Source organism: Loxodonta africana, chromosome 5 (genome assembly GCF_030014295.1).
Source record: "Loxodonta africana isolate mLoxAfr1 chromosome 5, mLoxAfr1.hap2, whole genome shotgun sequence".
Taxonomy (NCBI): domain Eukaryota; kingdom Metazoa; phylum Chordata; class Mammalia; order Proboscidea; family Elephantidae; genus Loxodonta; species Loxodonta africana.
This window is the reverse complement of record NC_087346.1, coordinates 79,170,876-79,198,786: the sequence shown is the minus strand read 5'-3', so window position 1 is coordinate 79,198,786 and position 27,911 is coordinate 79,170,876. Positions and strand designations below refer to the sequence as shown.

General features: G+C 37.8%; 1 protein-coding gene across 2 annotated transcripts; it reads right to left on the bottom strand.

Moving 5' to 3' along the window:
• Nucleotides 1-77: 77 nt before the first annotated feature.
• RCHY1 (ring finger and CHY zinc finger domain containing 1) lies at nucleotides 78-27,900 on the bottom strand. 2 transcript variants are annotated; one of them, XM_003414150.4, is made up of 9 exons: nucleotides 27,695-27,900; nucleotides 18,803-18,922; nucleotides 18,442-18,557; nucleotides 7,180-7,258; nucleotides 4,739-4,783; nucleotides 4,528-4,586; nucleotides 4,413-4,439; nucleotides 3,380-3,500; nucleotides 78-747 (listed from the first exon to the last, which is right to left on the bottom strand). In XM_003414150.4, the coding sequence occupies exons 1-9, from the start codon at nucleotides 27,782-27,784 to the stop codon at nucleotides 619-621; spliced, it is 786 nt and encodes a 261-aa protein (XP_003414198.2). In that variant the 5' UTR covers nucleotides 27,785-27,900; the 3' UTR covers nucleotides 78-618. The 2 variants fall into 2 exon arrangements, with proteins under 2 accessions (XP_003414198.2, XP_064141767.1); XM_064285697.1 differs by lacking the exons at nucleotides 18,442-18,557; nucleotides 18,803-18,922; nucleotides 27,695-27,900 and adding an exon at nucleotides 12,082-12,325.
• Between the last annotated feature and the right edge of the window lie 11 nt (nucleotides 27,901-27,911).

The window sequence follows — 27,911 nt, the reverse complement described above, 5'->3', positions numbered from 1 at the left end:
AAGATGATTTCTTTTACATTATAAAACTCATTATACTGCCCTAATGGAACGAAAATTAGACAACCGTAGAAAAAATGTTCTATGAAACATTGTTTCAATATAATTTTATTAGCAGTCATTACATTAAAATTCACATTTACAGGACTGTTTTAGGAAATTCTAAAGCATATGTAATTAGATTTTAACCGTAAGATAGAACCTGTTCTCATTATAGCACAGCCCTTAAAAAGTACAGAATACTGAGGATTAGGTGCAGTTCTCTCAAGAACTAAACTCTGCGTGCACAGTGTCACTTAAAGCAAAGTTCCACAGAAGTATGACATACTTCTATGGATGTGAATTTCAATGGCAAACATCATTGGCTTCCAAACAACTCATACTAAAGGGATCTCCAATCGAAACACAAGCGCAGTGGCTTGCATCCAATATAGAGCTATGATAATTCTATAAATAGACCCTGAATCCTTAAGTAATTGTAATATGATTTTATGCTGTGACACTAGTACAAAACACACCAACTCTACTGCATAGATTGTGACACATTATGACAACAGGACACTAAGGAAAGCCTTTTTCTATATCAGAAAATGCTGAGTTTTCCAGTGTAGTACGGGCTGGTCATTGCTGGTCTAGTGAGAGTCTACGTCCTCCAGCTTGAGCAGTATTGTAGGATTCACAAATCTTACATTTCATGCCTAATATATGGAACTGGACTGTGGATCGTCCATTGCAATCATTGCAGAGAATCTGAAAAGTGAAGAGATTAATTGAAATTAGATATATAGATCTTATATATACTAGGTGGCACTGTCTGCTCAAAACAATCCCTTGAAAATCACACTGAATGTGTCAAAACATACAAATACAAGCCTGAACATTTCCATAAGTAGAAACACCTTTTATTTTTTCACTGAAAATTCTAAGAGGCCATTAAGGTAGCTTTGAATTTAGAAAATGAAAACGTAGGTTTCGGCAAAGGAGACTTACTTTAAAATAGTTCCAAATAACGTAAACAGTACTAGCAAGAAAATTATCCTTAGGCATCATCAGATCAATACCTAATGCTTACAATTCAAAATAACATACATAATTTCTATTATTTTTCATTGACACTTTGAAATGTACCTTTCTCAACTTTTAAAACTGAGATTTGTATACAGTTATTACAATGTTTTTGCTTATTCTTTAGGTTTAATATACTAAATTACTAATCTATGACTCAGGAGTGAATTAAGGTCCAAAAATAATAGTTCCTAAAATTGAGTAAAGAGAGGCTATTGGCTCAGCCCTAAAATACAATACCATTTAGGAATTAATCTGTTCTAAGATCCTGAAAAATAAGAGGTTTTAACCTAAAAATAGATCAACACATTACTGTGAGAGAAAAGTATTAGCTTTAGAATAGTAAGGAAACCCTGGTGGCGTAGTGGCTAAGTGACATGGCTGCTAACCGAAGGGTCGGCGGTTCGAATCCGCCAGACGCTCTTTGGAAACTCTGGGGGACAGTTCTACTCTGTCTATAGGGTTGCTATGAGTTGGAATCGACTCAACGGCACTGGGTTTGGTGGTTTTTGGTTAGAATAGTAAAACCGTAATAAGCAGAAAATTTCTAAATGTGCTCCAAAGTATAATTTGGAAAAAAAAAGTCTTTTAAAATATGATCTACATGCAGAAACTAAATGAGTGGTTGCCTAGGGCTGGGGTGGTGTAGGGGAAATGGGGAGTGAATGCTCATGGATATGGGGTTTCTTTTTGGGCTGACAATGTTCTAAAATTGATTGTGGTAATGTTTGTACAAAACTATGAATGTACTTAAAAACCACAGAATTGCACACACTAAATACAGGAATTTCATGGTATGTAAATATATCTTAATAGAACTGTTATAAAAAAAATTATCTACATGAAACACAGCACACTTTAGCCTCTCGTAAAACATCACATGATTATCAGTATTCCAAAAGCGATCTTTCTTTGTCCTTACTTACAATTCAATTATCCCCATGAGTTATGAAATGTTCCAGTTTAGATAAAACAAAAAATAATTTTTATTTGGCTTTGATATATAGTTCTTAAGGAGTCCTGGTGGCATAACAGTAAGTGCTCAGCAGTTCAAACCCACCCAGCAGCTCCATGGGAGAAAGACCTGGTTATGCTCCCATTAAGATTCCAACCAAACCAAACCCACTGCCATCAAGTCGATTCTGACTCACAGCGACCCTATAGGATAGAATAGAACTTTACCTTGGGGTTTCCTACTAGGCTATAAATCTTTATGGAAACAGACTGCTACACCTTTCTTCCACAGAGCGAGCAGGTAGGTTCAAACTGCTGGCCTTTCAGTTAGCAGGAGAGTGCTTAACCACTGCACCACCAGGGCTCCTCCGTAAAGATTACAGCTTAGGAAACACTATGGGGCAGTTCTACTCCGTCACATGGGGTCACTATGAGTTGTAATCAACTCAATGGCACCTAACGACATCATGTGGCTTTTATCCTTGCATGCAGAAGTACTATGTGCAAAAATATTCAAATTACACTGAGGTTGTTCAGAAAATTCACAGTATGTCCAAAATTGTTAAAGCACCAGAAGGCTATCTAGCTTTCCAATTCTGATCTATAATGCAATGTTATGCTGAGAATAGACAGCAGCACCTCTTAAGTAATGGAAAAAAGAACAAAAGGCACAGAAATACTTTTTGTACTTTAGGTTGCAGGCTGTTGTTGTTTTTGTTGTTGCGTGCCATTGAGTTGATTCTGACTCATAGAGACCCTATAGGACAGAGTAGAACTGCCCCACAGTGTTCCCAGGGATGTAATCTTTACAAAAGCATATCGTCAGGTCTTTTCTCCCACAGAGCAACTGGTGAGTTCAAACCTTGGGCCTTTCAGTTAGCAGCTGAGTGCTTAACCACTGCACCAGCAGGGCTCCTTAGGTTACAGGCTAATAAAGACCAAATAAGGTCTAAGTTATAATAAAAAGGGTAATAAATACTAAAAACCAAAATGTAATCTTCTTTAAAAATCAATAAACATATTATTCCTGAAATAAAGTTTAAAATTAAAATAAGACATCAGACCAGTGATCCACCTCTATCAGTTACATTACTGACTCTGGCAAGTATGTGTAAACCGTTCAGGAGAAAGTTGTTGCCTGCCACCTAGTGTTGGGAAGAACTATACAAAACTACCAGGATTTTTTTTCCAGTCAGAGCTCAAAGCAACTGAACTTTAAAGATTATTTTGTCCTCCCCGTTAATCATCACACTGACATCTGTGTCAAAGCACTGGTTTTTAGACAAAATTTGGGCAAAAGGGCAAAAATGTACAAGAACATTGACAAGAAACCTGAGAACTTTTAAATATCGGTTCTACTCACATCCACAGTCATGTTCTGATACTCTGATGGCATAGGAGTCTGTGCTACCTCATCATCCAGCTGTCTCCAGTACCTCGTCATGTCTAAAGCCGAGTGCATACATAATGGGCATCTGTAGCCTCTAGAAGAGATTGAAAAGTTATTTTCCAAACATTAACTGCTATCAACTCAGGGATATAAGGAAATGCAAACTACCTGGCATATAAACCACCCAAGGCAGGGCATTATTGTATATTCCAAAACAGTCTATTAGGAACTTGGAAACCTTTACAATGTAAAGGTTTTAAATAAAATCCTGTATCTTATGGTATATTTTAAACCAATTCCTTTTTCCTTAGTTCTCTAAAATGGAGAGGAATTAATTCACTTTCTTTGTAGAATATAGTTACATGTATTTTTTTTTAAAAGCTGCTTCTTAGCTACACAACTTCAATTTCTTAATACATTCATGCAAAAGACTGCATTCCCTAAAAATTATTCAGGTGATAGTTCTCCTTTCTAAAAATTCTGAAAAAGTTCCTCTCTTTTCTGGCTCTTAAACTAAAATTTCTACTCATCAATTTGCAGAACCAATTTACATTTACAGAGTCTCCACTTTTCTAACTATTCGAATTTTAACATTCTTCTCCCACAGTAAATTACTAGCTTTAGACAATCTCTTTACTAGTTTTCTTTGCAGGTCATGATACTGGGCCAGTATGATGTCTTAAAAGAATTTTGAGCAACATTCCTCACCAGTATTACAATACTATGACTGTCTTTGAAAGTGGCTATACTCCCTGGTAAGTACAGCCAGAAAACAAGAGGTTCCTGTCTCAAACTGAGAGATGAAATAAGGCGTAACAGATGCATGGGGACACAGGTGTAGTTACGTCCCCCAAGACGCTTTGCCCAGTTTCATACTACCCATCTACCCTTCCCGTCTCAATATTAAGTATCTGTCATGCCCAACGCAGTATTAAGTAACATCTCCCCAACCCACAAAAAGGCATTTTAAAATTATAATTTTTTAAAAATCCCACCAAGCACTCACTCTTTCAACATTTCTTCATAGCATGTTCTGAAAGAAAATACAACATCATTTTAGTAGAGCAAAAACTATCTTCACCATCTTCAAACATCACTGAGGAAAAAAAAAAAGTATTTACCTGTGTAAAAGATGTCCACATGGCAAGACATGAGCAACAACACGAGATGTGTGAATATCCTATAAAGGAAATACATGTTAGTGCTCATATAAAAGCTATATAAATATCCAAATATTTTAAATTCAAGAGGGAAGACTTTCAAAGCAAAAACCAACGAAGTTTCAAAGCAAAAACCAACAAACTTAAAAACAAAGTTGGTTTTTAAGCTTACCTCCAGACATATTGGACAATTCTGCCGGGAGACATTTTCAATACACTGTTTAAAAGAGAAATTCACATAACCAAAAGCTTAATAAGCAAGTGAAGATGTCAGATGTAACAACAGTATTAACAATAAAAGCTAACAATAAAGGAAACACTAATACCAGCTCACTAAAAATAGTAACATTAACACATGCTTCCAACATGTCAGACAGATAAGAAAATTTTAATAATTACTCTTTTAATTCTCATAACAACCATTTCAAGCTTGGCACATTATCTGAAACAATGAAAATGCTCAATAAATTTTAAGTATTGAAATTAATTATTTCCATTTTACAGATGAGGAAACTGACTCAAGACACTTACTCAAGATCCAGAGGTAATAAGGTTTGGAATCTTTCAATCTTACATGTGTTTTACTCCAAAGCCACTGCCCAAAATTAGTAGGCCAAACTACTTAATAATACAATAATAAAGACAGTAAATATAGATTAAGATTTACTACATACCATATGATAGCCCATTAACCTGAATTTAGCTCAATTCTCAGAACCCTAAATGAAATAGGTACAATTACTATCCTATTTTATAAATGAGGTATTTTGGGGCCAAGAGAAGCTAAATAACTTATAAAATTATACACTAATAAGAGATGGAGCTAAATTTGAGCTCCAAGAGATAGACTCAAGTCCAAGTTCTGAATGAGACCTGGTGTCTGATTAGCTATGGGGAGGTAAGGGGCAGCAAAGTGTCATGAATGACTTCCAGGTTTTTAATGTAAGCACATGAGTAGATGGCAGGACCATTCATAAAAAAAATTAAAAGATAAACAACTGGGAAAAGAAAAAAGAGAAAAATATATATAGTTTTTTAAAGACAACAGAACACAATGGAGGAAAAACCTTCAAAGTAATAAGTTTAAAAATCTGGATTGTAACCCCATCTGTGCCACTTACTAACCCTTAACATCTTGGGCAAGCTGTTATTTCTTCAACCTTGTTTTCCTTATTTATAAAACAAAATTAATGCATACTTTGTTGATTCTAAGGGACACTTTCCACGCACACATTTTAACATCTCTGGAATCACAATGCATCTGATAATCAATGGCATATTCAAGATGATAAAAGGCAATGTTGTGGTAAGGTCAAAATGCGTTGGTTTTGTGTGTGCGTGCGTGCACGTGCTTTGGTAACCATAAAGAACCACAGAAACGTAATCTCTAAGAAGCTATTGGCTCAGGGCTATTTCCATTAGCGTATCTTGCTATCATCCCAAACTCAAGTTTATAAAACCAAACTCAATCTTTTATCTCCAACAAATTCACAATCTATTAATCAAATACCTTAAGTCAGGGCTAAAAACCTTGGGAGTCATTGTTAGTCAGCCAATTCTTCTTCCATAATACCTTGCTACCATATCCTTTATATTCATTACTCATATCAATCAATTTCCCTCACAACTACCATATTTTCATACAAACCTTCCATGTTTATTTGCCACCCGCTCCCTCCCCATGCAAGGTATTTTAGTAAGCATGCTTTTGTAATTTCTTTATACAGCAATATATTAAAAAAAAAAAATTGGCATAGCAGCACCTAAAAAAATACCTCATGGGGGGAGGAAGCAGTTAGCAAACATCTAAAGCATACATTATTTGTGTAAAAATATTGTATACTACTTAGGCCAGTTACTACCTAATATCTATATTTCTGCAATAGCTTATCTCCTATTGAGCCTGCTTTAGTGCTAAGCAAATGATTTCAAATGCTTCTCTTTCCAATCAACATTTGTGTTTCTACGTCTCTCTCTCAACACCCACACTCAATACTACTACTTATACTATTCTCTCTTCCCAAATATTTTCACTTCAGTCTGACTAACCCCCACTGGTCTCTCCGTTCTCTAAATTTCTATAGTAGGTAAAATCAGTACTACATAGTTGATATTTTATTCTTTTTTTTTTTTTAATGAAAAAGGATTGTAAAGGACCTGGGATATTCATACAGTTCCTACACTTAGGTTTAAAATGTGTCTTAATTATAAAAGGAAATATAAAGTACTTTAAATCTTCTTAGAATGTTGTGCTAACTGGCTACACTGCTCAGTACTTCTTCTGTACTATGTATTTTTAAAGTTATTCTTAAAAGCAGTACCAACAATAAGAATCCATAAACCAACTTAGAAGTTGCCAACATTATGCTAGTAACTGATGTAAGTATTCTTCCATGATAGTGAAGGAATAGTCATAGATCAGACATTCTGAGGCATAAATTTTAGAATATCTGATGGCAGTAGGTTTTTTTTTTAATACTACCTTTAAAAAAGGTGACATAGTTGTACTTGTTAATATTTGAAAATTAGCATGCTTCCAAAACATTTTAAGATTTAAGCTGGTTTTCAAAAACACTGTAATACTTTAAAAATAATACAAACTGAATTAAATACCTTGTGTTTTCCTTGGAGATTCATAGCTAGGCATAAGTTACATTTCAAACAGTGGAAAAAATCTTCCTTTGGACCAATCCTAACAAAACATATGAAAGCCAAAAGATTAATTATTTTTTGCTACAGTGGTAATTTGTTCATTACATAATACATAAATTTAGTCTCACTGCAAAAAAAATTCAAAACACACATAAGAATATGGGGTAAATTCCCATCTCCTCAACATTCCTCTCCAAATATAACCACTGTAAACAGAATGGTATCTACCCAAGTCCTTTTTCCTAAAAAATTGCCTATATGTGTTGTGTGCTGTGTGCACACACAAACACACACAAATTTTGGGTTTTGTTTTGTTTTTGACATAAATCAATTCCTTCTACTTATGTAACTTATTTTATACTTAACAGTGTATTCTGAAGATTATTCTGTCTGTCCATATAGAACCACTTCACTCTTCTTAACAGTTGCATAGAATAACTTGTTATGGATGTATCATAATTTTATACCACATGCTGATTACTTTTTAGAAGACTATCAAGAAGGTGCAACTACAAAAATACTAATCTTTTAATAAAAATATAAGAATTCATACAAATGACAATTTCCTTAAATATTATTATGGAAGGGTGAAGAGTTTACAACAATGCTGCCCTTAAACATTTCCCAACTTGGCTTCTGATATTTTTACTGTTTAAAAACAAGAATCATTATTTGATGGTCATATGACACTTCTGACTAAATATGGTATCTGATCTTCATTTGCCATTACAAGAAAGTCATTCCCCTACTTTATCCAGTTCTATGGAATGCCTTTCCTCTATACCTGAAAGTTTATGGGACACCATGCCTACCCTCCAAGGAAAAATTAGTTAGCTCAACTTCTTGTTAAATACTTAAGACATACTGTTTCAGCAGAAGGGGTCACTATAGACCCCAAAAGAAACTATCTTGGCTTATCCTGTCCCTACTACCAAGAAACAGTTAAAAGGATTTCTGGGACTCTACTGCTATTGCAAACTTAAATACCTAATTTTTCTTTGCTGGCTCAACCTCTTTACCATTATCTAGGGTTCAAAGCCTGACCCCTTCTAGCTTTCCAAAGATGGCCAAAAAACCATCGCTCAACTAAAAGAAGCATTAATTAACACTCCTGCCCTAGAGTTTCCTTATTACAACTTGGACTTTTTGCTTTTTTGTCCACAAGACTTCTGGAAATGCTCTAGGAGTCCTCAATCGAACATACAGAGAACAACAGTCTTAGTTATTATAGCATTCAGTTAGACCCTTTTGGTAAGGGCCACTCCCTTGCCTTAGAGCGGTCACTGACTAGTTGAGACCACAGCAGGTATAGTTTCAGGGAATTTTCTCAACGTTTTTGTTCCTCATGCAAGTCAGCCATTCTAAACTCAACATTAACTCAACACCTTTCAGCCAGTAGACTGACTTCTTATGAAGTTCTCCTTTTGGCTGCTTCTAATATTCGATGACATACTGTAATCTCTCTGAATTCAGCTACGTTGTTACCTCTACCTACTGATAACAACCAGCTACCCCATCATTGCTTAAACCTTACTGAACAGCTTTTGTCTCCTAGGCAAGATTTACAAGAAACGTCGTTATCAAATCCTGATTTAGGTCTATTTGTGGATGGGTCATGTTTAAAGCCTGAATCTACCACCTCTGATTACCAGGGGGGATATGCCTTGACCATCTCCACCGAGGTCCTTAAAAGTGGTGCCTTTTGAGTCACTTTAGCTTAACAAGCTGAACAATCACACTTGCAAGGGATGGCAAATTGGCTTCTGAATGGTCAGTAAGCATTTTTACAGACTGAAGGTATGGATTTGGAGTAGTTCATGATTTGTGTGTATTATGGAAACAGAGAGGGCGCTTGATCTTGTCTGGAACTCAAATTAAAAATGGCCCCTTAGTAGCAGAACTCTTAGAAGCCCTTTGGCTCCTCTCTGAGATCACTGTAATTAAAATTCAGGCCTACCAACCCAAAGGGTTGAAACTTATTGGTGGGAAAATTTTTCCACTGCTGTAGATCATGTTCTTTCTCATAGTTTTAAGGATCACACTCCTTCTTTCATCATGTCAACAGTCCTCACAAACTTTTAACAGTCGGGCATGGTCCCTCACATTGGGGTACTATTTTAGATGATGAAAGCACCATTCAATTTGCTTGCAGAAAACTTCTCTAGACTTATTTGAACATCAAAAATCAGCCCCACCAAATGAGATTGAAAAAATGGAAAAAGGATAGATGTTCCCAGTACTCCACCTCTGGGATATGGATGGGTCCTAATGAAAACTTAGTTCTCCCTAAATCTTTACAAATCCCTGTGCTGGAAACATTACATGTGAGTACCCATTTGGGAAGAGATAAAATGACAGGAATTAAATTAAAAAATGCTGGTGAAGGTACTTTTATGAAACTGCCAAACAAGTGGCTTCCCAATGTCCAACTTGCTCTCAATGTAATTCAGGCAAAAGCTCCTCCCAGGAGAGTCCCTCAGTCTTCAGAACAAATGCTTGAATGGCAGATCGATGCTATCCAACTTCTACCCTCAAATGGTTACAAATTTGTATTAGTAATTATTTGTAGATTTCCTCACCTGGTAGCTTTCCTGGGTCATCAAGCCAATGCCACCATTTGTGCACAAGAAACTCTTAGAAATTATCACCCCCCACTTGGGGAGTCCCAAGGATCCTCTGTAGTAACCGAGGCACCCATTTTACTGGTCAAATAATTAAGGATGTATGCACAATTTTCTCTATTTTTCAAAGACTTTGTTGTCCTTACAATCCCCAATCTTCTGGTCTAGTTGAAAGAATTAATTGTATAACAAAAACTCAACTAGAAAAACTTTCTAAATTATTACAGTTGCCCTGGACTAAAATGTTACCATTGGTCCTTTTAAATTTAAAAACTACTCCACTTGGACTTCACAAAGTGATTCCTCAGGAGATTATTACTGAATGGACCATGATCTTCCCTTGCTGGACAACTTGCCCTGAATCAAATCTAATTCAGATCTGTTTCAATATTGTAAATCTTTGATCCAATATTTTAAAGAATACTTTACACAAGTTAAAGAACCAAGTATCTACATTGCCTAATGTTCGATCTGGAGGTTGTTTTTACTGGAAAAGACACCAATTAAAAGATTCTCTCTAACCTCGACAGAAGGGACCTTACCTGATCCTTCTTACTAATTCTTGCGCCATTAAATTACAGGGAGTTAAGACTTAGATCCATCTCTCCCAAATAAAGAAGACCACAGCTTCTGTCTGGACTGTCCAACCAGCTGAGGAACTCAAAATGAAATTCAACTGCCACAGTGGCCAGAAGCAGATGACTGCACCGGAAGTAGATGGCTGAATACAAGATTGCAGAAAAAGATCTATGCAAGATACTACAAAATTTGGACCTTCTGGACTTTCTTAATTTTTAGTATTTTCCTTCTCCCACATGTACTGCACAATTGTGCAGTACAAATTTCTTGGTGGTCTCAGTAATCTCCATGCCAGTTCTTGAAATTGTTACACTTTGGCTAATACTTATAGCCTTTGACGTAACTTTACTCTGTAAGTTAGCTTTTATTGACCAGTAAAAGGTTATTAATCTCTCAGTCCCTATGCCCTGTGCAACACAGAAATCTTTATACCTATTTGCTATTAGAATTGTAACTATTTTTCTGTTACTCCTTCTGACAGTTCTTGTACCATCTTACATGCCAATCACTGAAGAAGCCTATTTCATTATTGCCATAATTTGTATGCTTTATGCCCTTATAAACAATTTTTGGGTAGATTTTCTGCACTATAAAGGTTATCTTAAGGTTTCTCTCTCTCATGCTTGCAATTTCCATTGAAGCATGGCATGAGAATGCTTTTGTGAGGCTATCCCAAGCAGTACCCAACACCAGAAACTTGACTAAATGTCAGATCTGTCACCCCTCTCCATGATCTGGGCATCAAAATCCAGATCCATTAGCATCCCTTAATAAGCCATACGTGTTAAGACTATGGCACCCTCCTGGATTTCAAGCTCAACCTCGGGTACCATGCTTTAATTTAACCCAACCCATAACACTCAACCAGGTCATGAAACACTTGAGAGCTTCCTCTACAAAACACAAAGGTCTTCACGTTTGCAAAATTAGCTATTCACTCCAACAGAGAATACCGTAGATACTTTGGGATTTTATCAAGCAAAGAAATTACCTGACTGCATAAAAAAAATGATTCATCCCCTACACCCTTTGTACTAGATTCTAGGACCCTTCAAAAATGGGATGATTATCAACTTGCAACAATTCCTTAACAGAACATTTGCTTCAACAAGCGAATCAAAACATTCCCTTCCTGTACAATTATACTGGAAATAATATGATTTGTACTCTGTATAGATACGTATTTTTTTAAAAGAATCAGATTATCCCACTTAAAAAAAAAAAAACCCAAGTAATGAGCCCTACACATGAGTATTACCCTATCGAGGCGGATGGACATGATGAGCCTGGAGTACCTTTAGACCTCCATTCACAAAATGAAAGCTTACACTGGACTAGTTCCCTAAAGTTGCTTACCAAAATTAAAAAACAGACACCTATGGGTACTGAAATCCTATTTGATTAAATCCTAGAACAGGATATAGATCCGTTTTTCTTTTTTTTCCTATGGGATAGCTGAACTAGAAAGGTCACTCAGAAATGTTTCTGCCACCATGGAGAATATAACCAGTGACATTGCCAATGGACTGACCAACCTGCAACGATCTTTAGATTCTCTAGCTAAAGTAGTTATACACAACAGACTACCTCTAGTTTTCATTCTAGCACAACAAGGTAGGGTTTGTGCAATCACTAACACCTCCTGTTGTATATGGATTAATACCTCAGGCCAAGTAGAACAAGATATTGAAGCAGTATATCAAACAGCTACTTGGTTATACATAGAAGATTCTGGTTCCCGGTCTCACTGATTTGGTATCTTCAGCTGGTTGCCAAAAGACATTGGCTCATGGATCAGATCAATGCTGTTAACTGGTTTAATGATACTTTTTGTTGTTGTAATTATTAGTAGAACAATGAAACGTTGTCTGAAATTACATCCGATGTTGTAACTCAAAACACCAATTTAACGTCTATGAAAAGAAAAATGTACATTAAAAGTAATCATATTTCAGTCAAACTCGAGCTTACTCCTTAAGCAGGTCTTCATCAGAAGCCAGACTATTCCTCTGATGTGGCCTTGCCCTACACCAGCCCTCACGTAAGGAAACCACAGAAGCATGAAGCTAAAGCTGTGGCATAATAAAGATGTCAGATGGTGCTGGCTACCTCTTTACATTTGTAGCATCTGGGGCCTTAAAGGCTTGATAAACAAGCAGTCATCCAAAATCGTCACATGCCTGAAGTCCATGCAGAAAAAGCCTTTCAGAGTGGTGGTCAATAAATGGATCAAAGAATTTCTCTTGGTATCCTTGATCAAAAGGAGGGAATGTTTAAGGAAATTTAAAAATTAGATGAATCTGAAATGACTGGCTTGAGGTTTGGGCTTGTTAAGTTCTGCTTTTGCCCTAGCAACAGCTGACCTTTGTACAGACTTAACCATGCTAAGGAAATGTTTTCCTGTGATTAAGCCAAAGAAATATTGGCACAATGCTCTCTGGGGCCACTGTTCAAACAGCTATTAAAACCCTTTGTGTAAACTATTCTGAGAAAATGATTTTGCCTTTAGCCTGTTATTTTAACAATCTGCCTTCAGAAAATCTGTTCTGTAAACACCTAGGCTCTAACTCACTCCCCCCTAACCAGATGGCCGATCTTTGCATTTTGAAGGACTTCAAGCTGAAGCTGATCTCGTCTAAAATCAACCATTAACCATTCCCGCCCCCGTCTCTACGTACCTCTACAATTAAGCAGTGCCCAATCCCCTTTGCCCACATATGCTCTGTAAAACAATCCTAGTGAAAGCCCTACTTTGAGATGTCCCACCTCCCACTTCCTTAACTGCTTAGCAACCAATCAGAGTACTGTAACCTAAACTCCAGGTTTAGGCCTAAAACTATCCCCATGAATTGTGCATCCCCAAAGCGCTGGTTTTTACTTTTTAAGATCTAGTGTGCCCTACCTTGGGTGGTTTTTCTTTCAATAAATCTCTTTATTTTTACTTTAAACAAGGTTTGGGTTGTTACTCTATGACATCAGTAAACAACTTAGAAAATATCAAGCATGCGAAAAGGCAGAACCAAAGGGAGAAAAAACCAATAACAGAACAGACCCACCGAGTAATCAAGATGCTGGAGTTATCAGACACAGCCTTTAAAATATTTGTGATTAATATGTTCAAGAAAATAGAAAGATAAAGAATTTCCTCTGAGAATAGGAAGCTATTGAGAGAATGAGAGATTAAGTGAAAATTCTGTAACCAAAGAAAAAATGAAATAAAATACTCTATAGGTTTAATAGTAAATTATTTCAGATGCTTTTTTTTTTCTCTATAAAGCTTGTTAGTTATACATTCTTTAATTATTTTAGTTCCATTGTTCAGCACAACAGAGGATAAGTGACCTGGAAGATGTACCAGTAGGAACTATCCAAATTTAAGCATGAAGAAAAATAAAGACGAGAAACACTGAAAAAAACACAAAAAATATGAGAGATACCCAGAAAAATGGGACACAGTAAAAGGGTCTATAACAGGAACCCCAGAAAGAAAGGAGAGAGAATGGTATAGAAACATTATTTGAGGAGATACTGACCAAGAAATTTTCAAAACTGAGAAAATACATGAAGCCACAAATTCGAGAAACTCTACAAACTCCAAACCAGATAAATATCACACATATACCTGGACACATCTCGGGAAAACTGCTAAAACCTCACAAAAAAAAAGAAAAATTCAAAGGCAGAGAGAGCAAGGGGGGAAAAAGACATAGTACCTTCAAAGAGCAATAATATTTCCGACAGGTGGCTTTTAAATAGAAACCATGTAACCAAAATGATATCTTTAAAGTGCTGAAAGAAAATAACTGTCAACTTGGAATTCTATACACAGCAAAGACAGCATTGAAAAAGGAAGGCAAAACAAAGGCATTTTCAAAGAGACAAAAAAAACCTGAACTTGTCACTAAAAGTAAAGAGATTTCTTCAAAAAGAAAATCCCAAAGATAAAGATGAAGATGCAAAAAGGAATGAAGAGCAATAAAAGTGATAAATATGTGGGTAAATCCAAAAGAATATTGACTGTACAAAACAATGTCTTAAAAATCTTAAAATATACATAGATAAAAGTACATGGTAACAATAGCATAAAGGCATCTTAGTGTTTAAGGATCTTGTGTTGTCCAAAAAGCTGTAAACATATTTCTCACTAAGCCAAGGATGTATGCTTAATTTCTAAAATAACCACTAAGAGAATAATGAAAGAATGTACAACTAACAAGCTAATAGAGAAGAAACTGTAAAAAAAAAACAAAAAACAAAAAACAAAAAACGGCTGATTAATCCAAAAGGGAGTGGGGAGAGAAACAAATATTAAGGCAATAGAAAATACTAAAATTGTAGATTTAAACACAAATATATCATAATTACGTTAATAACAAATGGACTAAATACTCCAACTAAAAGCTATAGTCTTTGCCAAACTGGAATAAAAAATACAATGTAACAATATGCTGTTCTATAAGATACACGCCTTAAAATAAGTATATAAAACATTTAGAGACAAAAGAATAAATAAAGAGTATATATGCTAAAAGTAATCAAAAGAAAGTTGATTAAAGATACAGCAGATTTCAGAGTACGAAGCATTACTAAAGATAAAAACGAACATCATATAACAATAAATGGGTCAATTATAGAAGAAAAAAATAACAAATCTAAATGAATACATAGGATCTAAGGACAGTGCCTTAAAATATATAAAACAAAACACAAAAGAGCATGTACCATATGGTTCCATTTATAAAAAGTTCAAAAAGACTAGTGGTTAGCTTTGGGGAAGTGTATTGACTTGGAGGTGGTATAACAGAGGGTATGAGGTGTTATGAATGTTCTATTTCTTGATCTGGGTGGTGGTTTCAAAGGTGTATTCACTCGCTAAAGTTCATAAAGTTGTTTGCTTATGATTTCTGCACCTTTTGGTACGTTTTTTTACTGTTTCTTAAAAACAAACTATATATCATTCTGATCCAAATACCAATGACATCTTTTAATGAGATGGAGAAACAAATCACCAACTTCATATGGAACGGGAAGGGGCCCCAGATAAATAAAGCATTACTGAAGAAGAACAAAGTGGGAAGCACCACACTACCTGATTTTAGAACCTATTATACCACCACAGTAGTCAAAACAGCCTGGTACGGGTACAACAACAGATAAATAGACCAATAGGACAGAACCGAGAACCCAGATGTAAATCCATCCACCTATGAGCAACTGATATTTGACAAAGGCCCAAAGTCAGTTAAATGGGGAAAAGACAGTCTCTTTAACAAATGGCACTGGCATAAGTGGATATTCATCCCTACAAAAAAAATTAAACAAGAACCATACCTTGCACTATGGACAAAAAACTAACTCAAAATGGATCAAAGACCTAAATACAAAATCTAAAATGATAAAGATCAAGGAAGAAAAGATAGGGACAATGCTAGGAGCCTTAATACATGGCATAAACAGAATACACACAACTAACAATGCACAAACACCACAAGAGAAACTAGATAACTGGGAGCTCCTAAAAATGAAATACTTATGCTCATCCAAAGACTTCACCAAAAGAGTAAAAAGATAACCTACAGTCTGGGAAAAAAAACTTCGGCTATGACATATCCCATCAGGCTCTAATTTCTAAAATCTACAAGATACTGCAAAACTGCAACAACAAAAAGACAAATAACCCAATTAAAAGATGGGCAAAGGATATGAACAGGCACTTCACCATAGACGACATTCAGGTGGCTAACAGATACATGAGGAAATGTTCATGATCATTAGCCATTAGAGAAATGCAAATCAAAACTACAATGAGATCTCCTCTCACCCCAACAAGGCTAGCATTAATCCAAAAAACACAAAATAATAAATGTTGGAGAGGTTGTGGAACACTTATACACTGCTGGTGGGAATGTAAAATGGTACAATAACTTCAGAAATCTATTTAGCACTTCCTTAAAAAGCTAGAAACAGAAGTACCATACGATCCACCAATCCCACTCCTTGGAATATATCCTAGAGAATTAAGAGCCATCACAGGAAGAGATATGTGCACACTCGTGTTCACTGCAGCACTGTTCACAATAGCAAAAAGATGGAAACAACTCAGGTGCCCATCAACTGATGAATGGATAAACAAATTATGGAATATACACACAATAAAATGCTACTCAACGGTAAAGAGCAATGATGAATCCTGAAACATCTCACAATACGTATGAATCTGGAAGCCGTTGTGCTGAGTGAAATTAATCAGTTGCAAAAAAGACAAATATTGTATGAGACCATTATCATAAGAACTCAAGAAAAGGTTTAAACACAGAAGAAAACATTCTTTGATGGTTAGGAGGGTGGGGAGGAGAGGAGAGGGAAGTTCACTAACTAACTAGATAATAGACAAGAATTATCTTAGGTGAAGGGAAGGACAACACACAATACAGGGGAAGTCAGCACAACTGGACTAAACCAAAAGTTAAGCAGTTTCCTGAACATGACCAAATACTTCAAGGGACAGAACACCAGGGCAGGGTCTGGGGACTATGGTTTCGGACGACATCTAGGTCAACTGCCATAACAAAGTTTATTAAGAAAATGTTCTGCATCCCACTTTGGTGAGTGGCGTCTGGAGTCTTAAAAGCCAGCAAGCGGCCATCCAAGATGCATCGATTGGTCCCAACCCACCTGGAACAAAGGAGAATGAAGAACACCAAAGACACAAGGAAAATATTAGCCCAAGAGACAAAAGGGCCACATAAACCAGAGACTCCATCAGCCTGAAACCAGAAGAACTAGACGATGCCTGGCTACCCTGACCGCCCTAACAGGGAACACAACAAAGAGTTCCTGACGGAGCAGGAGAAATGTGTGGTGCAGAACTCAAATTCACATAAAAAGACCAGACTTAATGGTCTGACTGAGACTAGAGGAACCGCAGAAGACATGGCCTCCAGTTTCTCTGTTAACCCAGAACTACAACCATCCCCAAAGCCAACTGGACTATAAACATAAAATGATACTTGTGTAGAGTATGCTTCTTAGTTCAAGTAGATACACAAAACTAAATGGGCAGTTCAAATAGATACACAAGACTAAATGGGCAGCTTCTGTCTGGAGGCGGGATAAGAAGGCAGAAAGGGATAGGAGCCGGCTGAACGGACGTGGGAAACCTGGAGTGGAAAGGGGGAGTGTGCTGTCACACTATAAGGATCGCAACTATGGTCACATAACAATACGTGTATAAATTTTTGTATGAGAAATTACTGGAGCTGTAAACTTTCACCTAAAGCACAAAAAAAATAAAGAAAACTATGTAAAGGAAAAGCAACACACCGATTTTAACAAATTCAAGACAGTGGTCATCTCCAGAGGGGGGGACAAGGAGAAAGGACTGATATGGAACACCAGAAGCATGAGCAACATCAGTAACATTTTATTTGCTAAACTGGGTGACTTGTTCCTTGTATTATTACACTTTATAACACACATGTTACGTATATGCTTTTGTATATACCAAATACGTGTGAATTTTTAGAAAGAAAAATATTCCTTACACACTAACATGTCAACAGTAGCTTGACAATGAGTGGCTGGACTGTGTTTTATTTTTATTCTGTCTACTTTTCTGTATTTTCCAATTTTATAAAATCAGTCTATTTTCTGGTAATTAAAAAAAAATCTAATTGTTCAAAAGGAAAACTCTATCCCAATTTTCCACCTCAGTTGTCTACAAAATGCTTTGTGAAAGTGTACGTCATATTTCAAAGTTAAAATAAAAAACAGGCACACAACATGTGCAAATTAAATGATTACTGCAAAAAAGGACATGAAGAAACTTTTTAGGATGACGGAAATGTTCTATATCTTGATTATGATGGTAGTAACATGGCTGTTTATAGTCATCAAAATTCACTGAACTGGACACACAAAATGAATGGATTTTACTAAATGTAAATTGAATCCCAATAAATTTGATTCTGTAATTATTCTTGCACAAATACGTTAGAATTAGAAAACAGTTTATATACAGTACCTACAAATTCCACAGCTTTCGCAATGATACTGCTTCTTGTCTTTGTCAAATAGATGGCATATACTACAATAATATTCTCCAAACAATGTGCTACATTCTTCGCAAGTCTGCTGGGCCTGCAAAAAGACACATGTAATTAAAAACTGGAAAAAAATTCACCCAAATATTTTGCACTAACATTTGAATATCCAGAATTTATTTTAAAGTACATGCCATTTTATTTTTAGAAGTTTTAGCATCTAAATCAAAGACATTGCTTACTCTAAGAATTAAAGACGTCTTCTTTGCAACAGACTAAATTCTTTTTCTAACCACTTTAGTAGAGAAACAGGAATTAAATAGAAATGTCAGAGAATCTTACATGCTGAATTTTTTCACAGTTTATGCACTGCACTTCCTTTACTTTAAAGCGGTCTAGCTGATGATCTTCATTGTTATCATGACACAGCCGGCAAGTATAAAGTTTGTCACAGCAAGGTGCCTAATCCACAGGAGAAAAAAAAGGTTATGAGAGAGAAGACAAGCTTGTAATACCACAAGAAAAATTTTTCCTTCTCCTCCTGGAATAATGTCAAAGATTACAACCCATGGTTCAGTAATGAAACTGATCCAAAACATAACATTTCAATGTTTCATGGCATATTTTATACAGTGACTACTTCAACATCTACACATCAGTATGAAGTTGAACACAACCTTACCCTTAAAGACAAAAGGATTATGAAGAATGGAAATCCCTAGCCTGAAAACTAATCCCACGACACCATAGTCTCATTCTCAGTCCTAAATGCCAGATAGAAGCACTCTTCTTAGACATTTCCAGATAAATTCCTTTACATACTTAAACCCCTAAACATAAAAATTATGAAGCTTTTTTTTTAGTTCACTAATATTTATTAATCATCAACTATATGTCTGATACTATACAAAATACAATAAATGTATGTCTGATACTACACAAAATACAATAGATGTAAGAGATAATCCTTACTTTCGAGAGTGGCAAAGGCTGCCACTTGTCCACTGTAATCTAGTCTCTCCTTCCTGGGTACCTGAATGCCCAGCTACATTACAGTTCCCAGACACACTTGCCGCGAGCTGTGGCAAAATGACCAAGTTCTTACCAACAGAACATAAGCAGATGAAATCAGTGCCACTTCTGAGCCTGAGTATTAAGAAATTGGGCATGCCTCCTCCTCCATGTTCCTTTCCATCAGATAAAACTGGGACATGGCAGCAACCTACCTTGGATGGACCATATACCCTATGTAGGTGCAGATACCCACATACCCTAAAACACAGCAAAATAATACAATAGAAAAAACTTAACCCTGGAGTGGCTGTGTGGAACAAAGCCTCATCATCATTATGGATAGCTCATTTTAGAATTAAGTGTGAATAAATAAACTACTTTTTTTAAGCCACATTGTTGGTTCTTTTTATTAAAGCAACTGTTGTATGCTGTCAGGTCGGTATGGACTATACAGGATAAAGTAGAACTGCCCCCACAGTGGCTCCTAGGCTGTAATCTTTATAGGACCAGATCACCAGGTTTCTTCTCCCGTGCAGCCGCTGGAAGGTTCGATCTGCCGATCCTTCAGTTAGCCACAGAGCGCTTAACCATTGAGCTATCAGGGCTCCTTACAGCAACTTAGCCTTACCCTAACTAGCATCAAGGGGTTACTTGCCCAGTACTTTCTAGTACACTGTGAGCTTGCATATCCACCCATTTTTGAAGCCTTGCTAAGCTGTTGACTTACCATAACATACATAGTTCATTCCTTAAAGATTTTAACATTTAACTGGCTCCCGGTCCCCTAACACTATTCCTACCCTAATTCTTAGTGACCTGCACATCCACATTGATAATTCTCCCAATATCCTGAACTCTCAGTTCCTTGAATTTCTCCCTTCCAATGGCCTTGTCGTCCAAAGCTCCTCAACCACATACTCTCACAGACATATAAAGAACAGTGGTTCTCAAACGTTTTGGTCTCAGGACCCATTTACATTCTTAAAAAATATTAAGGACCCCACAGAGCTTTTGTTTATGTGGATTATATCTATTGATATTTACCATATAATCAATTAAAACTGACAAAAAAAATTTAAAGATTACTTCCGTTTAAAATAGAAATAACAAACCCATAAATAACACATTTTAATGAAAAATAACTACTTAAAAAAAACAGCTAGATTTTCATATCTTCTTCTACATTCAATCAGTTATTTGTCGTTTCTATTGAAGTGTGTGAAGAAACTCTGGCCTCCCACAAACACGGCTGCAAAGGGAGGAGTATTTTTAAAAACCTTTTCAGATAGCTATGGATATTCTTCGCTGGTACTAGGCCAAAGCTCGACAAGTTTTGCAACAATTTGAAATACTATCAATGAACTTTCTTCCTATTTTACATTAAAATTTCCTGGTGTATCTGTACTTTGCATGACTCTTTTACCCAGGCATTGCTGTCATTGTTGTTAGGTGCTGTCAGCTCAGTTCCAACTCATAGTGACCCAATGCACAAAACAACGAAACACTGCCCAGTCCTGTGCCATCCTCACAATTGTTGCTATGCTTGAACCCATTATTACAGCCACTGTGTCAATCCATCTTGTTGAGGAAGACCCTTTTTCACTGACCTTCTGCTTTACCAAACATGATGTCCTTCTCCAGAGACTGATTCCTCCTGATAACATGTCCAAAGTATGTGAGACAAAGTCTCGCCATCCTTGCTTGCTTCTTAGGAGCATTCTGGCTGTACTTCTTCCAAGACAGATTTGTTCATTGAGAGTCCATGGCATACTCAACATTCTTCTCCAACACAATTCAAAGACATCAATTCTTCTTCCATCTTCCTTATTCACTGTCCAGCTTTCACGAGCATATGAGGCGACTGAAAACACCATGGCTTGAATCAGGCACACCTTAGTCCTCAAGGTGACATCCTTGCTTTTCAACACTCTAAAGAGATCTTTTGCAGTCGATCTGCCCAATGCAATGCGTCTTCTGATTTCTCAACGGCTGTTTCCATGGGTGTTGTTGTAGATCCAAGTAAAATGAAATCCTTGACAACCTCAATATCCTCTCCATTTATCATGTTGTTTACTGGCCCACTCGTAAGGACTTTTGTTTTCTTTATGTTGAGGTGCAATCCATACTGAAGGCTGTGGTCTCTGATCTTCATCAGTAAGTGCTTCAAGTCCTCTTCACTTTCAGCAAGGAAGGTTGTGTCATCTGCATAACACAGGTCGTTAATGAGTCTTCCTCCAATCCTAATGCCCCTGTTGGTGAAAAAACGTATTTGCAATGAAGAAGCTGTTAGTCTTGCAAAATTCTGTCATTTGATCTCTGGCATCATTTCTATCACCAAAGCCGTATTTTCTAACTACCAATCCTCCTTTGTTTTCAACTTTCGCATTCCAATTTCCAGTAATTATCAATGCATCTTGATTGCATGTTTGATAAATTTCAAACTGCAGAAGTTGGTAAAAGTCTTCAATTTCTTCATCTTTGGCCTTAGTGGTTAGTTCATAAATTTGAACAACAGTCGCGTTAACTGGTCTTCCTTGTAGGTATGTGGACATTATCCTATCACTGACAGTGTCATACTTCAAGATAGATTTTGAAATGTCCTTTCTGACGATGAATGATGAATGCAATGCCATTCCTCTTCAAGTTGTCGTTCCCCGAATAGTAGACCATCGTTGTCCAATTCAAAATGACCAATACCAGTCCATTTCAGTTCATTAATGCCGAGGATATTGATTGTTATGCATTCCATTTCAGTTTTGACGATTTCCAATTTTCTTAAATTCAAACTTCATACATTCCAGGTTCTGATTATTAATGGATGTTTGCAGCTGTTCCTTCTCATTTTGAGTCACGCCATATCAGCAAATGAAGGTTCTGAAAGCTTGACTCCATCCATGTCATTAAGGTCAACTCTACTTTGAGGAGGCAGCTCTTCCCCAGTCGTACTTTGACTGCCTTCCAACCTGAGGGGCTCATCATCCGACACTATATCAGACAATGTTCCACTGCTATTCATAAGGTTTTCACTGGCTAATTCTTTTCAGAAGTAGACTGCTGGGTCCTTCTTCCTTGTCTGTCTTAGTCTGGAAGCTCAGCTGAAACCTGTCCGCCATGGGTGAACCTGCTGGTATTTGAATACTGGTGGCATAGCTCCCAGCATCACAGCAACACACCTGGCATTAGTCATTTGGAAAATACCAGTTCACTGAGTTATATGAATCTTTTAAATGTTCACATATTTTAACAAATTATATCAAAAAATAACATTCATTAATATCACTACCCATCTCATCAGAAAAGCTTTTAGGTATTGGGAAGTTTTCAAGCTCAAAGTGACTAGGGTAAGTTTTCCAAAATCCTAAATTTGAGGCAAAAGCTCAAATTTTATCACTGGCAACAAATACTGTCAACTGTTTCCCTTGAAGTGACAGTCTCATTTCTTTCCTTTTCAAGAAAATGTTGCTAACTACCTAATTCTGAATAATCACAGTTCTTTCACGTAAAAAAAAAAATGTTGTTCACTGGAGAAAGTAACTAGCTTAGCTTGCAACTCAATTCCATAAGCAGTTTCTTTAAAACAATCATATTTCAGTTTGCATAAGTATTTGATGAAAACTTCCCAGTTCATCAAATAATTTTAAAAAGACATATTCAGACAATGAAATTTGATAAAATTAGTAATTTTATTGCTTCATCAATGATATTAAGTAAAACTCACATTTAACTACAGGTATAAATAGTTTAGTGCTATTGCCTTGATTTGCAAAGTGCAGTTTTACTCATCATTGCTTTTGCACCATCAGTGCAAATGTCAACACACTGAAAAAGACAAATAATATCTTAGTACAAAAATACTTTGATCTTGTGGTGCCCCTGAAAGGGTCTTAGAAACCCCAGGGGTCCATTCACCATACTTTAGCTGCTCTAAAACAAGAACAGCACTCTCCTTGTATCTCAATTTCAAATATGAAATTCTCTAACCACTACCTCCTATCTTCCTAACTCCAATTCTTCGTTGGCATGCACCCTAACTCCCTTATTCCTTTTCCCTATACATACTTACCTAGCACAACACCCGTTTTGGTTAAATTCATCTCTCTCATATTAACCCATACAGGAACAGCTGAATATGGTTTTAGAGAAAAAGTTCCATACTAACTGGTCTCACTTTGAAGTCATGTTGTTGTTGGGGGCTGTGGAGTTGGTTCCAATTCATAGCGATCCTATGTACAAAAGAACGAAACACTGCCCAGTCCTAAGTCATCCTCACAGTTCTCACTATGTTTGAGCCCCTATGGCAGCCACTGTGCCAACCCATTTTGTTGAGGGTCTTCCTCTTTTTCGTTGACCCTCTACTTTACCAAGCATGATGTCCTTCTCCAGGGACTGGTCCCTCCTGATAACATGTCCGAAGTATGTGAGACAAACTCTTGCCATCCTTACTTCTAAGGAGCATTCTGGCTGTACTTCTTCCAAGACAGCTTTGTTGTTCTTCTGGCAGTTCATGGTATATTCAATATTCATCACCATCATAATTCAAATGCATTAATATTTTCTTCAATCTTCCTTAAAATACCATGACTTGTGTTAAGCACGCCTTAGTCCTCAGAGTGACATTTCTGCTTCTTAACAGATTGTTAATGAGTCTTCTCCAATCCTGATGTCGCATTTTTCTTCATATAGTCCAGCTTGTCGGATTATTTGCTCAGCATATGGACTGAATAAGTATGGTGAAAGGACACAATCCTAATGCATACCTTTCCTTATTTTAAACCATGCAGTATCCCCTTCTCTGTTCAAACAACTGCCTCTGGGTCTATGTACAGATTTCTCACGAGTATAATTAAGTGTTCTGAAATTCCCATATTTGCCTAGTGAATACACTTATTCTTCTAGAGCTCAGGACCTAGGAACCACATGATTATATCACAGCTTTTCCTCTCTTTTCAAACTTCTAACACTTCTTCCCTCCTCCTTGCACTCTACTGATGACCTTTCTTCTTACTTTACTAAGAAAATAGAAGTAATCAAAACAGAACATCTACCTACCCTCCTAACAAACTCTATAAACCTGCTTGCAAATGTACTTCATTCTCTGCCTCCCCATTTGTTACAAAGAGTCTACAGTCCATGCTTCACTCTAAGGTCAGCTCCTCCACTTGTGCACTGGATTTCATCCCCACTCCAGCTACTCAAGGACAGTGCTGTTACAGTTTTCCCCTTCCCCTCCTCCATTATAAAATGTTCCCACTTTACAGGATCATCCCCAAAAGTATACACCCATGGTGCAACATTTCCCATCTTAAAAAAAAAAAAAAAAAAACCACGATCCCATACCTCCCAGCAACCAAACCTCATTTTATTGCTCTCCTTTACTGCAAAACACCAAGAATTGTCTGAAAGCACTATCACCAGTTCCATTCCTCCCATTTGCTCTTGAACCACTCCAATTAGGCCCTGTCTCTTCACCGAAACACCTCTTGTCAATATCACCAGTGACCTCCTCCTTGCCAAATTCAAAGTTAACTTTTCATTCTCCTTTACTCAAACAGCTGCATTTGATGTAGTTGATCACTCCTCCTTGAAGCTCTTCACTTGGCCTCTGATATTTAAGCAAAAAGCAGACGAGGGCAAAAAAGCGTTTGACACTGAGTCAGTCAAGTATTTTAGTGCTATGCAATACAGATCTAATTGTGTAATTTCTAATGGAAGGCTTAGGTGGGAGGGAGTGTAAGGTCAGGCTGCTGAATTCAGTTTTTAACTTCAAGTCTGAAATAATAACAGAACATCTTAGTAAAAGTGGAATCATAAAGACAGCATCCAAATCTCCCCACACAACACTTGCTGAATGACCAACTCTGAAAGAGCTTCGTCCAGTACAGTGGAGCAAATCATGGCCTTCAAAAAAGGCTTCAGGTTCTCCTTACAGGCCTGAGACTCTACTTCCTTCCAGTGACTTTGGTCTGTGACCAAAATGGATGATTGGTGAAGTGAGGTGCTAAAAAAAAAGAAACATGGTGGCGATGACGATGATTGTAGTCCACGTTTACTACTCACTTACTACAGGGAAAAAGCTTGTTGGTATGATGGTTAAGCACTTGGCTGCTAAGCGTAAGGTCAGTAGTTCGAACCCACCAGCAATGGGGGAGAAAGATGCGACAATCTGCTTCTGTGAAGATTACGGCCTTGGAAACCCTATGGGGCAGTTCTACTCTGTTCTAGAGGGTCGCTATGAGTTGGAATCAGCTGGACAGTAATAGGTTTGGTTTTGGTTTTTACTCCAGGGAATGCATTCTGCTAAACACTATACAAGCAGCCCTGGTGGTACAGCGATTAAGTACTTGGCTGCAAACTGAAAGGTCGGTGATTTGAACTCCCCAGCCACTCCGAAGGAGAAAGATGTGGTGGTCAGTTTCTATAAAGATTACAGCTTTGGAAACCCTATTAAGACACGGAACAAAGGCCCTGAGATCAGAGGATACCTGTTTAAGAAACAGCGAAGAGACTGGTGTGGTTAGAGGAAAAGCAAGTAAAAGAGAAATAGGCTATACTATCAGGGAGGTAATAGGGGGTTGAGTGTGGAACCCAGAGACTTAGTAAGACAGAGAACAGAAAACCCGTTGTTGTCGATTCTGACTCATAGCAACGCTACAGCTCAGAGTAGAACTGCCCCATAGAGTTTCCAAAAAGCACCTGGTGGATTGAACTGCTGACCTTTTGGTTAGCAGCTGTAGCACTTAACCACTATGCCACCAGGGAACAGAGGGGCCCCCAAATCTGCAAACAAAATAACAAGAAATGGGCCAAGGTGCAGGAACAAAACCATTCCCCAGGACAATGGCGCAGGGTATCTAAAAATAGCCTGCAAACTTCTTTTAAGTTGCCTTTCAGAAGCAGCTGGAGAAAACTAGGCCCAGGGACATGCGCAGAACATCCATCTGTGACCGCTGTGTGACCTTCCACCAGGGGCAGTGAGGGGCTACAGCCCCAGTGCGGGAATTAAACCCAAGAAAGCGAGAGACTGCACAGGCATGACACCCCATAAGAACTCCTGCTATGAATCCCAGAGGTCTCCAGGACAGGAGCCATCTTGGAAAGCTGCTGTGCACACACCTTAGGTAACATATCCCTGCCTGTGTCTACGAGTAAACAGGAATCTTCTCCCGCCCAAGAACCTTTAAAAACTCAGGCCTGTCTTTTGTTCTGTGAGAGGAGGGTAATAAGTGTTGCCCTAGGCCCTCCTCGTCTCCGCTTGCAAGCCTCTTCAATAAAGCTCTGCTCCTGTGGAAAACTACGTGCCTTACCTGCTCATTCTTGACCAGTGAGAGGCATGAACCTTACTTACTCCGGTAACACTATGGGCCAGTTCTATTCACCCTAGAGGGTCGCTATGAGTAGGAATCAACAGCACACAACAACAAACACTATATATGCAAGTTCGCATTTAAACCTCATACCTTTATCACGAAGCACGAACTTCTATCATCCCTACTTTACATACAGGCAGTAGCCTGCTCAAAACCACAGGGCTACTGAGGAGCAGAACTAAGCCCTGGGGTAGGGCTGACACTCCAAATCTAAAGCTTTCAAGCAAAATCTTTATACTGGTTCTCGCAAGAAAAATCAGGAAACTTCAATTGAGTGGATGCCAATTTTAAAAATTCTAGATTGACTATGAAGTTTTCTCAAGGTAAAATGGCAAAAATAATAGTAAATGCACCTCCTTATGCATACAAGGCGCTCTCCCATACTTAACTTCCTAGTTAATGCCACATACATGCTTGTGTTCCTATTTTATCCTTGGCAGGTTCAGGCATCCGCACGGAGCCTGAAATGAGGCTAGCAGCTTGCAAAACTTATTTTCTACAAGAGTTGAAATCGTATGATTCTCCATTTGTTTACCCCCTTTCCAGTATTTCATCATACACCTGGAGATGACTGCGGATTCGAAAAAGCCCAACTGAGGTCTCGGGTTCCCTCAGGCTCTTTCCAAGCAAAAAAGGACTTTGCTTGCAAAATATAAAGCAGGGAGGCAAAGTGGGGCCTATAGTCGCCTTGCCAAAGACGTTTTCTACAGCAAAAACCCTGTTCCAGGTGGAGGAAGCGTCCTGACAAACAGCCCACCCTCAAACTTAAACCCAAGCGCAACCACCTGGCCCACCCCGCCCCCAGCCCAGCTCGGCGGAAGCTCTTCATGAAAGAGCCCACTGAAGCTGTCACCTTCAAGAGACATCCTCTGTCATAATGTTCGCAGCCCCGCCGCACTTGCTCTTGGCCGCAGGCGCCATCTTCCCGCGCCGTAGTCGCCATCTCCTCCGCCTCCCCTCACACTCCACGGACCCTTTCCCCAGAGTGAAAGCCACGCCCAGAGAGCCGCCGCCGCTCTAGCACACCCCCTCCCGCGGCAACAGCCACCGGAGCTAATATGGCACGTGGG

What these genes read in the sequence shown, in the direction of transcription:
- RCHY1 (XM_003414150.4), bottom strand. Translation starts at nt 27,784, where the DNA reads ATGGCGACTACGGCGCGGGAAGATGGCGCCTGCGGCCAAGAGCAAGTG. An exon ending in ATCTCCAAGGAAAACACAAG is followed by an intron (nt 4,784 to 7,179) that starts GTATTTAATTCA and finishes TCTTTTAAACAG; the next exon opens with TGTATTGAAAATGTCTCCCG. An exon ending in ATTGTCCAATATGTCTGGAG is followed by an intron (nt 4,587 to 4,738) that starts GTAAGCTTAAAA and finishes TTTCCTTTATAG; the next exon opens with GATATTCACACATCTCGTGT.